This window comes from Hevea brasiliensis, chromosome 9 (assembly GCF_030052815.1).
Source record: "Hevea brasiliensis isolate MT/VB/25A 57/8 chromosome 9, ASM3005281v1, whole genome shotgun sequence".
In the NCBI taxonomy this organism is placed as follows: Eukaryota; Viridiplantae; Streptophyta; class Magnoliopsida; order Malpighiales; family Euphorbiaceae; genus Hevea; species Hevea brasiliensis.
This window is the reverse complement of record NC_079501.1, coordinates 7949999-7962097: the sequence shown is the minus strand read 5'-3', so window position 1 is coordinate 7962097 and position 12099 is coordinate 7949999. Positions and strand designations below refer to the sequence as shown.

At 36.6% G+C, this 12099-nt stretch overlaps 2 protein-coding genes and 1 long non-coding RNA gene across 4 annotated transcripts; 2 read left to right on the top strand and 1 right to left on the bottom strand.

Moving 5' to 3' along the window:
• Positions 1-586: 586 nt before the first annotated feature.
• LOC110658758 (uncharacterized) lies at positions 587-5504 on the top strand. Of its 2 annotated transcripts, none has more exons than XM_021816493.2 (5): positions 587-969; positions 1868-2048; positions 2479-2893; positions 3817-3897; positions 4557-5504. In XM_021816493.2, the coding sequence occupies exons 1-5, from the start codon at positions 883-885 to the stop codon at positions 5056-5058; spliced, it is 1266 nt and encodes a 421-aa protein (XP_021672185.2). In that variant the 5' UTR covers positions 587-882; the 3' UTR covers positions 5059-5504. The 2 variants fall into 2 exon arrangements, with proteins under 2 accessions (XP_021672185.2, XP_021672184.2); XM_021816492.2 differs by having other exon boundaries at positions 590-969; positions 4554-5504.
• A 551-nt stretch (positions 5505-6055) lies between these two features.
• LOC110658757 (elongation factor Tu, mitochondrial) lies at positions 6056-10589 on the bottom strand. Its single transcript, XM_058152695.1, has 12 exons — positions 10298-10589; positions 9698-9773; positions 9441-9533; positions 9230-9304; positions 8710-8814; positions 8510-8600; positions 8203-8408; positions 7856-7939; positions 7559-7624; positions 7412-7474; positions 6736-6976; positions 6056-6496 (listed from the first exon to the last, which is right to left on the bottom strand). Exons 1-12 carry the CDS (start codon positions 10480-10482, stop codon positions 6426-6428), a joined length of 1356 nt encoding a protein of 451 aa, XP_058008678.1. The 5' UTR covers positions 10483-10589; the 3' UTR covers positions 6056-6425.
• An 11-nt stretch (positions 10590-10600) lies between these two features.
• On the top strand, positions 10601-12008 carry LOC110658761 (uncharacterized). The gene is made up of 3 exons (XR_009151143.1): positions 10601-11084; positions 11182-11289; positions 11412-12008. It is a non-coding gene; the product is annotated as an uncharacterized LOC110658761 (long non-coding RNA).
• The last annotated feature ends 91 nt before the right edge of the window (positions 12009-12099 follow it).

Below are 12099 nucleotides of genomic sequence, written 5' to 3'. Positions count from 1 at the left end.
ATTTATAAAAATATTATAATTGATTAATTATTATATTTTTAATATTATAAATTAATTAATAATGCCATTTTTATGAGAAAACAGAAATTATCACTCGCGACTGGATTTATTCAAATTGGTCACTGAACATAGAAAAAAAATTTTAATTTTAAGTCCTTTAAAAAGTTTAAAATTATAATTTCAACCTTTTAATTTTAAGTTGTGGTGTAGTTATTATAAATTTGCATATTTTTATATAAATATTTAATTTAAAAATTATTAGAGTATATTTTTTTTTTAGGGATTTAAAAGACAATTTTAATTGATGGAATGATCTGGGCCACTCATCTGGGCGAATATACAAAGTCAAGGTCCCAACTGACAAAGCGGGTCGGGACTGGCGGGCCCTGCCTAGATTTTTATCGCCACTTGTAATTTTGGTGTGCCACCTACCATTCACCAGCCTGAAGGCCATCCCTCTTCGCATCTTTGCCGTACAAACTTTACGCACCCACCAGTATCGAACGGTGGTTAATGCAGAAACAAAGTAAAGAGAGTGAAAAAGAAACATAGGAAATCAACCCATATTCCCAGAGAAATGCCAAAAACGTAACAAGCAGACAACTTTCTTTGTTTCACGGTCCCAACCTGGATTCTCAAGGCAGAGCCACTCCTGCCACAGATCCGGCACTGGGAAAATTCTCGATCAAACGATTGGGTCAGATTAAGCTAAGCGTTTTCCTTTATGGGTACCACTCAAAATAATGAAAATTAGCGAGAATCTTTGGATTTTGAGGGCTATAGATGGATAAGTCTATGGTGCTGTGAGAAGAGGTTACGAGAGGAGGAGAGATTTTGGCATCAAAAGCTTTGATTTTCTGAGCGGGGTTTCCTCCGTAGACGATGGTTAAGGGTTGTTTGATGGCTGCAAATGGGCACCCTCCTGGTCCTGGGCTAGTCTTTTATCAAGAGCAGACTAGGGTCTTCAAGGTAACCTTTGAAGTTACAGTTCACGTTAGTATTAATTATTAGTTATTTATGTATACTGTGGTTATATTTGGATTTTGTTGCTGTTGATTTTGGTTTTTCTGTTTGTGTTACGGTAATAAAGATTTCCTCGGGCTCGGTGTTTCTATTATCCTTTTTTCTCAGTTCTTATTGACTGTGATGCGATTAATGATGTGTGAAAGAAGAAAGCAGCATTTCCTGCTTCTTTTTGATTTATGCCTGTTCAAATCAATATTTCTGTTTCGTCAACTGCAAGTTTGAGACTGTTATTTATAGATTTCCATGCCTACAGCTTCATAAAAAGGGTCATTTAGTTTGTGTTTTATCCATTTGTTTGAACGATGATGCAATAACGTTTATGATGATCTTTTGATCTTTGGATATACGATAATGAAAGATGCAACTAACCATTTAGGATACTTTCCAAACTATGCAATCTGCCTGTGACTAGTAGATGGTTTTACTGTTAATTTTAAGGGGGTTTTCAAGTGCACTGGTAAAATTCCTGGGCCTGCAGCCGAGAAGTTGCAGGACTGTCTCGAGTTCGTTTCCATGACCCGCTTTGGCGGGACCATATCTGGGTAAATGATCTCTCTATCTGATTTGCCGTTAATTTTAGTGCGATTATGAAATTTGAGTGGTGAACTAGTGATATCTATTGATTGCTGGTATTGTCTACTTCATTTGAATTTTGATTGTTTCAAATGAAAGACAGTAAAGCCTATTTGGTAGAATTTATCATTGTAGGAGAAAATTCTGATTTTGTTAGTAGATGATGATTGGTTAATTGATCTTAAAATGTTTGTAACTCCATGTTTCTGTTGCATCTCATTATGAGCTGTGCTTTCAGTAGTAAATGATTGTCAAATCTTTGATGCAGGACTGCCAGCCCTATTTTCCAAGTCAGGGAGCAAGACATGAGATAAAAAGACCAAGCTCTCTTAGTCTGAGGCCATGTCAGCACGATGAATCATGGAAACCCATGAGTGGATACTATGAGCATAACCAGTTTGCCAAGATTGACTCAACAGCTGGATGGCCTTTACTCATTGATGTGGAAGGTTTGTAACTCATTAAACTGTTTGCTTGGTGGGCTATGCAGTGAACAATACTAGAATCTGTAATTTTCAATTGCTTAAACTTCTATGTATCAATGAAGAATCACAAATACTATGTTATGGAATAGACTGCTGGATAGTGATACATGTTTATGCTCACAAAATGGTGCTAGATTCATCTGACATGATTAATTACATTTTGATAGAATTCCTTAGTGGATTTAGGTAACCTTGGTGGTTAGTGAAAAATTCAGTCAATAGAATAGTATTAGTTGTCCATTGCTCTAGAAGGCTATAGGGAACAACAATGTTAAGGTGTGAATCTTCTGTTACAATTGATAAATTTTCTTGTGTATTTCATGAAGCATAATTTTATATTATATTATTGCACGATATATGGGTATTCATACTGGCGTCCTTGTTTTGCTGGCAGACACTTGCTTGGACTCGTTACTCTTTAGCTCTGGCATAGCTGAACAATGTACAAAACATGAGAAAATCTTGAAGTTTCTCACATCTGGATCAAGTGAAATAGAAAAAGGTGGATTGGATTTATCTTTACTATCTGACTTGATGGATCTTCAGGCATTGACATTGGATGTGAGTCAACAGCCCTGCGCTTCTCTCATATATCCAAGGGGTAAATGTGATGCCCCAAAGCCTTTAGTGGATTTTATGGGAGACATGGCCCGTAGTTCTAAAATTACAGTTCATCCAGATGGTCGATTATTGTTCACTGGCAATGGGTCAGAGATGAAGGATATTCTCTCGATTGTTGCTGAGTTTTACTTGACAAAAAACTCAACTAAGTGGACAAAGCAGTCGGTGCTTATCCCCCATTTTAGCTGGTATGGATAATTGGACCTGGTTGATTTAAATCAGAAGCATTTGTGGCTTGCCAGTTCTAAATCAATAGCATTTAAATATTTTAAGGTTCAACTTGAATGAATTGCTTGTTCTCCCTTTTCATTTACTATTTTAAGCAGCATAATGCATTTGATGACTATTTTCAGTAGCCATATGACCTTGACTCATGAATTTGATCCGTAAAATTGCTAGTTGCCTCAAAATTTGGGGGTTGCCCCAACTACCACTCTATTTTACTATTTTAAGCAGCATAATTCATTCTCAATTTATATGGCTTCTGATTTCTATTTAGAGTTGGAATTAGGGTTTCTAATCATAATGTAACTAAGGCTACATGTCTCTATAAATAGGTTTAGGATCTCTACATATTTATAGATTTTATAATGATTATTGACTATAAAGCAAATAAATTGTGAATTAGTTTCTCTTATTTGACCCAACCCCCCTAATACCTATTGGTTATACGTCACATGCTAATTTTGTGTTCTATTTGTACTATCTTCATAATATCCTGTCTCTCCCTTCATTTTTCTCTTAAAGTTAGGTTTAATTGGGGTGCAAAGATTATCTAATTTGAGACAATACTATGCTATCTTTTGTTAATGGAGATGGATGAAAACTAACGCATGTATGATAACCCTTGAATGCCATCATAATTGCAGCGTGAATCTTGTTGTAATCCATTGTTTTCTTATTTCATATACTCATCATAGTATGACATTGTGAAGTCACAATTATCTTGACTCATTGCTTCTAAAGGCTGCTGGAATTTAGCAAACATATTTTAGAATTTAAGATTTGCCGTTGGTAATCGCTTTCCTGGTACTTTACCTATTAGTATTTATTTCTCTGTTCTGGGTGGTAACGAAGACATCTCACCTTTTTAAATCATCTGATTGAACAGGCCTAATACAAGTGAGGCACAGGCTAATATTCTTAGTTCTTCTTTGAAGGTTAAAGATGTGACAGCTACACCCTTGAAGAGGTATTTGACTCCATCTGTTGTAGAAGCACTTAATTTTATTCACATTTATTGTTTATTAGTTTCTTGATCTTGCCATAACTTGCATATTTGGTGTGAGAATATCCAAAAATGAGACAATCAGATTCTCCTTGTTTTTGCAATCTCAAATTATGTGGCTTAGATCTCTTTTCAGAGAAGGAGCCTAAAATTTGAGGTAGGAATTGTTAGATTTAAATTAGAATGTGAAAACTGCTATGCATGGAGAATAACACTAGAATTAGAAACCAGGAATGATTAGTAAGAGATGATGGTATGCATAGAAGAACAGGGGCATCAAATTTAGAATGAGGAATTACTAGAATAGCGTTGAGTTTAGAAATTTGAAGTCTTATGGTAAGTTCAAGCTTCAAGTACTACATAAGATGTGCGAGTCAAAGTTTTTTGAGAATAATGTAAGTTCATATATTTTTTGAACTGAGTGCAAGATTTCTTTCTTTCTTTCTTTTTTTTTTTTTTTTTTTTTTTCTGAACTTCATTGATGCTACTGTACTTAGCCTCTGGCATTTTTAGTAATGCTAGCGAGCCTAATGTTTATGCTTGTCTTCCAAGTTCCATACTTTTGTTTATTTGCATTTTTTATTTAAATCTTTTCTAATGTAATTTGTTCTCCATCTTAGCAGTCCTGAGAAAATCAAGCTCAAGCCATCATCAAAGAAGAGGAATAGCAGGAAAGGTGGTAGAGAGAGGGATCTGTACAAAAGGAATTACTTCCATGCGTGTGAGAGCCTTCTGTCTTTGATGATGGACAAGAAGCAACATGGCAAAACAGCAATACTGTCACTAAAGAAATCTGGCCCTGAGCTCCCTGCGCTCTTGACCAAATTCTCTGCCGGCATTGCTGGGACTGGCCTTGCTGTTATTTTCTCTGTTGTCTGTAAAGTAGCTTGTGGGAGGGTTCCTTTTTGTGCATCTAAACTCTTTAGCACTGGATTTGGATTTGGGTTGGTCTGGCTTTCTTGGGCTGTGAATAGACTGAGGAACACAATTGTCAATATGAGCAAGAATGCAAGCAAGTTGGGTCTGAAGGATGAAGAAATGCTGAGGATTGTGGATAAAAGCTTGAAAGACATATACTTTAGTGCTGCAACATTGATGGCGATAGCTGTGCTGAAGCTTGCATGAGCGTGGACTGGCTGTTATGCAATATCGTATAGAAGCTGAGGGTTTGCATGACATTAGAAGCTGATGACTATAACTGTAAATGATGTAGCTAACAGTTATACTTAGGGATGATTAGAGGGCTCAAGCTTGTTGCACTTGCAAGGATGTCTCGGATTGGCAGACTCGCGTCATACCAGGTAAGAGACGAGAAATCTTACCCTTGGGCATGTATCTTGGCTGTGTTGGGTAGGATTCTTCAAGCAGTCAGGTCCTTGACATGACGTTGAGCTCCGATGAGACTGAGTGGTGCCCCATTGTCGGTTAAGCTTTTTTCTTTTTTTTTTTTTTCAATAAGTGAACAAATAAATGTAAACATGTTACACAAATTTTTGCATGGATTGGAAACTATCTTTGTTGCAGTAATTTTGCCTTTAAATAAGTTAGAAGCTCGTGGTATGTTCTTTCAATCCCTTTAAACAAGGATGGCTATGATTGAATCTTTTGGGGGGGGGGGGGGGGGGGGGTGAAGGAGGGGAAAAGCAACTGCTTATTTGCCAAATTGATATGGATCTGCATTCTACCCTAAACAATTTCAGACAACATTTTCATTATAAAGGCATGCATTTACAATTCAAACAACATATCCACCGGTCGCGAGGCAGGCCTGGACCTGGTGCATGAATTCATCAACGAGTCGACTACAAGGTAACAAACTGCCATACTTCAGATAGGCTGCTCAAAGAATGAATCTGGGTAATTTCCAGCCACGCAGTGAGAACTAAAGTTTGTATTGTATTAATGTTGCGAGAAAATTGAATGGATATAACTGTAATAATTTGGCATAACTAGGCCTCAACTCCTTAAGCATAGGGCCCTCATCTGTCTGCCATTTCACAAATCCCACATCTAAAGCTACGGAAATTGAGTTTCTTTTAAATTTGAGTATCATCAACTCGACTTTTATCCATCATTTCAGCCGGTCACTTGGATAACTTACTCCCAGCACAAGCGCAAGAAATTTAACATGCAAAAATCTTCAAATACAAACGATTAGTGGCATTGCCATATATTCTAGTAGTAATACAATTTGAAAGGAATATTATTTAAAGACCACAGAAGCCTACTGGGGGTAAAAGATCAAGGTACGTTGATCAATTTTATGCTATGGATGAGGTATGGAAGACGACAATTCTCTCAAATTAACTCATTTTGCCATCACTAACAATCTCTTTAACGCCTAGAATCAACATTGCATCAAATGCAGAATATGTAAGAAAATGATCAAATGGCATTTTCTTTTTTCCATCAAATAACAATCAGGTCTTTTTACCTAGAGCTCTTTCAACAAACAAGGAGACAACGCATAAAAGATCCGCCATTAAAACAACTCAGCTAATCACTTTTGAGACCACACCTGCTCCAACTGTTCTACCTCCCTCTCTCAAGGCAAATCTTTGTCCTGTCATGCCAAGAACAGGTTAACATATTATGCAGAGCAGCAAAACTACAGGCTACAGCCCTTTATCTAACAGCAACTACAGAAGTAATCATAATTTTCTAAGTATCAAGGCAGAATAAAGGCACTTGTTATTGTGTACAAGGAAGATAAAACATTCAAATTTTCTTTTACCAGTTCCCCCTCCCCAACCCAACAAACAATAAAACAAAATGAAATAAAGGATGTCTACTTGAACACACCTGCTTCAAGGGGAACAGGTAAGATCAGCTCAAAAGTTGCAGTCACATTGTCCCCAGGCATAACCATCTTAACATTTTCAGGCAACTCCACTTTCCCGGTGATATCTGCAGTCCTCATGTAAAACTGTGGTCTGTAGTTGGAAAAGAAGGCAGTATGTCGTCCACCTTCATCCTTTGTGAGAACATATATCTCTGCCTCAAATTTCCGGTATGTTTTCACAGTTCCAGGCTTCCCAATCACCTATAACAATAAAAAGAATAAAATGATTTGCTAAATTGCTTTTCCACCTTGAGCCAAGCACTCAACCATTAGACTATTGGCCAAAATGTCAAGTATAAACTCAGTTTTCATTTCATCATAAATCCAAAAAGTAATGCTTGATCATTATTTAAAGATCCTTCATGTGTAGATCAATATTGGTCAAAGTTACAACGAAACAAAATTTACTTCCTGATTTATTTTTTTTCTTCCCATCAAAATTTAAGCACTTTCCACATTTAAATGAAATACTCATTTTTGGGGTAAAAAACCAAAAGAATGATTAAAAAAAAAAATTTTCTAGTGCACATGAAAAGTCATACAGGTCCCAGTAACGAGTCCATCATAATTTAGATAAAATGAATCAGTAGCTGCCAAAACAGTTCCATTGCAACTGTCTTGATTTTTATCACTTACCTGTCCTCTTTGCACATCATCTCGCTTCAGACCACGTAGGAGAAGACCCACATTGTCACCAGCCTAGAAAAATAATGAAACAATAGAATGGTAATTACTGTAAAACAGCCACAATAATCCCCTAAAAGCTTAAAAATGTTGACTTACTTGTCCTTGATCCAAAATTTTCTTAAACATCTCAACACCAGTCACTGTTGTTTTTAGAGGAGCACCCTATAGAAGGCAGCTCAAAGTTAGGAGCAGTAATATTTCAAGAGAACTCTTAGACAAATATCAATCCAATCTAAACTGAAAGCACAACAAACCCAACATTAATGGTTGATATTAAAATGAATCATAAAATACATCATCTGCTCAAGGATGATTCACAGGCAATAGAAACTGCAAGAAAATACACAATAACGAACAGGGGATTGGGATCGGGGGATTCAATTTAAAATTTACCTGCATTAACCCCAAAATCTCTACTTCTTCACCAACTTTAATGGTCCCTTGTTCAACACGTCCAGTTGCAACAGTTCCACGTCCCTTGAACAACCAAAAACAAAAAAAAAAATAACAAAAAAAAAATCAATGCTTAATAGGCATTTAACTCTACAGAACCAACTTCTTTTTGTACAGTTAAAATGATTTTTTTTTTGGAAAGAGAATGACAAGTTAGATCCATTATCCAGTTCGCAATTAATTACATCACTCAAGAAAAAGGGCATCCCAAGGGAGATTTTAAATTACACAATCATGGTGAGGATTTTGTAGATGAAAATGAAAGGAGAAATTGTGTGTTATGTTACCTGAATTGAGAAAACATCTTCTATTGGCATTAGGAAAGGTTTGTCAAGTTGCCTCACAGGGTCAGGAATGTATTCATCCACGGCATCCATTAACTTCAAGATGGCTTTTTTCCCAATTTCTTCATTTGTTCCTTGTAGAGCAGACAATGCTGATCCCTGAATGATAGGAATTTCATCTCCAGGAAACTTGTAGAAATTAAGCAGTTCTGCGAGAAATTATTGAGCGAAGAGATTATAGCAAAGCAAAATAATATAAAAGCAAGAAATGGCGGTCAATCGAAAAAGTGATCTCACAAGACTACCCTACCACGAAGTTCCATTTCCACAAGCTCTAACAACTCTGGATCATCAACGGCATCAACTTTATTCAGGAAACATACAAGTGACGGCACACCAACCTGTAAAATTCATTTAAAATATCTTTTAGATTAAGAAATTGGACAATAGGAAAGGAGAAAAGGAATAAAGTAAATGTGCTTCACAAGCCTTTAACAGTATGATGCTCACCTGACGAGCAAGCAGAATGTGCTCCTTTGTCTGTGGCATGGGCCCATCAGGAGCAGATACAACTAGAATTCCACCATCCATCTGGGCAGCTCCAGTAATCATGTTCTGAAAATAAATTAAAGTCATTAGGTCAATGAATAAGTCAATAATACTGCCCAAATAAAAATAAGTAAAACAAAAATTCATGTGTTCAACCAACATACTGTGAGGGAACAAGACCAAGAAAACATGATTGATAATCACTCAATTTCTCAGTTTTCTGTTTTCACTAGCATTTCAAGTGCATAACTCAATTCCTGGAGAGGTATATGCACATACCTAGAAATATAAGCCAAATCACTATGAAGATAAAAGTTATTGCAACAAGAATGTTCAAGGTACCCATTTTCACTATAGATGCCCAGAACATCCACTTCCTTCCTCTTATATGATAATTCCAATTGGGCCTGAAACAGTATTAAGTCAAATTCTACTCAACCTAAATATCCTTGGTCCCATGATAGTTAAATTCACAACTTACTTTTACATAATCTGCATGTCCAGGGCAGTCAACATGGGCATAGTGACGTTTAGCGGTTTCATACTCCACATGAGCCTGCAATAAGTTCAAAATTCCAACTGACTAAATTTGTTTAATGGAGGAAAAAAGGGCAAGTGGAAGCATGAAATCATCTATTACTGGCACAGTTAAACTATAGAAACGAAGCAAAGGAAGGGAATGACATTCCAACCGTTGCAATTGTAATTCCTCTCTTTTTCTCTTCAGGGGCCTTGTCAATTTCATCAAAGGCTACAGCCTTGGCTTTGCCTTCTTCTGCTAGAACCTAGAAAAATAAGTATTTATGATTTTAGGTAAGTGAATGTTCCCATCATACTAAACCCAATTCAATATGGTATGGAACTAATATTTTCCAGAAATACAATGATAAATTTAACAGCAAATGAAATAATACACTGATATAAACAATGAATGCATCAAAAGGCGAACCTTTGTAATTGCTGCAGTTAGTGTCGTCTTCCCATGATCAACATGTCCAATTGTCCCCACATTCACATGAGGTTTACTGTAAGCACAAAAGAGTAATTGCAAAGAATCTATTTTAAGTCAATATGCATATATACTTTGTCAACTGCAATGTTAAAAAAGGAAATGCTACCATCCCTTCTTTCCCTCTTTTTTTTTTTTTTTTTTTTTTGGCTGCCAAGGGAAATCATGAAAACTAATCTATCAATCAAAATTAAAGTTCACTTCACAGCGGTATTAAGCATTCTGCTTTTTCAACCCAGTCACAAACCGATTATCATCCAAATAACTAAAAGAAGAGGATATTTAGTACAACTCATATAATCATGATATAATAAATAGGATCTATTTTTGCATTCCAAAAGTAAACTCGAGTTGTACCACAACTACTACTAAGTAAGCTTAATAGAAAAATTTATTTTGGTAGCGAAAGATGATGAATCTTTTCTGCAAAAAGTATGAGACATTTTGCTCTCCATCCAATTAAAAAGCCAACAATGAAAGTTCATCACTTGAGAAAATAAGTACAAATAAATAAATTGAAGAATCATGGATTGGGCTTACGTTCGAGTGAAGGTAGCCATGGATTTCCACCATGGACCAGCAGAAACAGAGGTGGTATCATTTGTAGAGAGAGAACCAGAGATTGAGAAGTTAGTGGAGACCGATACCCGACAGCACCAGTAGATTTGGGAAGAGAATGGGAAAATGCGTTTGGAGTTAGGGTGTCTGAGAGCCGCTGAAGCCATTAAGAGAAATGGAGAATGTCCGGAAAGAGGAGGAGAGAGAGAGACACAGCGGAGGTTTTACTCTCGAGGGTTTTAGAGAGAAATGGGGCATTTGTTCTCCGCCCGTTGTGTTTGTTTGGGGCGGGTTCTAGACCAGAAAACAATATTTGGGCTGGGCTCGATGTCCCCAGAGTTCAGCCAGTAATAAGTCTATGATTAGAATTTGAAGCTTAGGTCCATTTTGTTACTTTCTCAAATGTTGGCGGTTGTGTACCAAGTTCGTCTTTGCTTTGCAGTCACTTCGAGGAAATCTTACTATAGATGCTCTTTCTCTGATCCTGGCTCCTAATTAGCTAGATAGCTTTCCTTCAGTTAACAATGGCTCATGAACTCTATACTCTGCAAATACTAGCCTTAATCTTCTCAATTGCAACTGTTGTTACTTGTTAGTCCCCTGAGTTTAAGCTATCCTGTAGTTTTCAACTTTGGTGATTCAAATTCAGATACTGGAGAGGCTACTATACTTCCAGCAAATGCAGCTTCCAGGAGTCCGTTTTCATTTGGAATTCAGGTGGCTCAGTTTATCAGATTCAAGGCTTGGGTCCTTGAATTACTGGAGAAAGGTATCTTTCGGCAAAAATGCACATTATTTCAAGCAAGGCCTTATAATTCTTGATTTTTGATAGGAAACTTGAGCCTTTACATGTATGTTTTATGCAGATGACTTGGAATTTGGTTTCAGATAAGAAACTTCGGAAGATCCTCCCCTTGAACATTACTTCCTGAAAGGCCTTTGCATGTTCGATGGCGTATTTTACTCGAATTGAGGTTTACATCTTTTTATTTTCTTTCTTTCTTTAGCTATTTCTAAACCATTGACTAGCAGAATAGCTTTTAATGGCGCTCTAAAGTGCGTGTGTGGTTTTTTTTTGCCCTTAAAAACTCTATAGGGACTAGAAAACGAGGGCGCCAGGTATTTCAGAAATCATAGCAAAGGACCACTTGGCTGCTTACACAGAATTATTGCAACATTTGGGAAAACCTCATCAAAGCTCGACCAGATTGGACGTGTTAATTCAAACACCAGTTGAAGCCAAACTACATGCTCATATACAAGTGCAAAATCTTATGGATACAATGGCTTTTCAGGTTTCAAACAGCCTTTAGCAGCATGCTGCAGATATGGTGGGCTGCCTTAAATTACAACAGCCGCAGATTGCTCACCGGGAAACCAAGAATTTGAATTGCAGCACAGTGACTGCAAATCGCTGCAACAATACTACTGAATACGTGAATTGGGGTGGAAAACATTATGGCAAATGCGAAGATCACAAAAATTCATAAGAAGGTAATTAAATTCTGGCTTGGAAGTTGGAATGAAGTGCCTGAAAGTGTTCTAGGTTCGCATGGTTGGTTTAGTACTGAGAAGGACATTTTTCTGTTGAGGATCTAGGGAACATCATACATTAGATTTGGTTTATACTTATCGCAGATCATTGATTTTATCCACCTTTCTTATTGAATTGTCTTTATTGAAAATATTATTATGACAAAAAAAAAGGAAATTTTCTTAGTCCCTTCATACATTTTTTATTTATGATCTATGATTTTGGTATAATAATTAAGGAAGTAATTAAA

Excerpts from the sequence above, each read along its gene's own strand:
- LOC110658758 (XM_021816492.2), top strand. The coding sequence starts at position 883 with ATGGTTAAGGGTTGTTTGATGGCTGCAAATGGGCACCCTCCTGGTCCT. Across the intron at positions 2,894-3,816 it reads CTTATCCCCCATTTTAGCTG|GCCTAATACAAGTGAGGCAC; the intron begins GTATGGATAATT and ends CTGATTGAACAG. Across the intron at positions 3,898-4,553 it reads ACAGCTACACCCTTGAAGAG|CAGTCCTGAGAAAATCAAGC; the intron begins GTATTTGACTCC and ends TCTCCATCTTAG.
- LOC110658757 (XM_058152695.1), bottom strand. The coding sequence starts at position 10,482 with ATGGCTTCAGCGGCTCTCAGACACCCTAACTCCAAACGCATTTTCCCA. Across the intron at positions 7,625-7,855 it reads AGATTTTGGGGTTAATGCAG|GGTGCTCCTCTAAAAACAAC; the intron begins GTAAATTTTAAA and ends TGCCTTCTATAG. Across the intron at positions 6,497-6,735 it reads ACCTGTTCCCCTTGAAGCAG|GACAAAGATTTGCCTTGAGA; the intron begins GTGTGTTCAAGT and ends TTGGCATGACAG.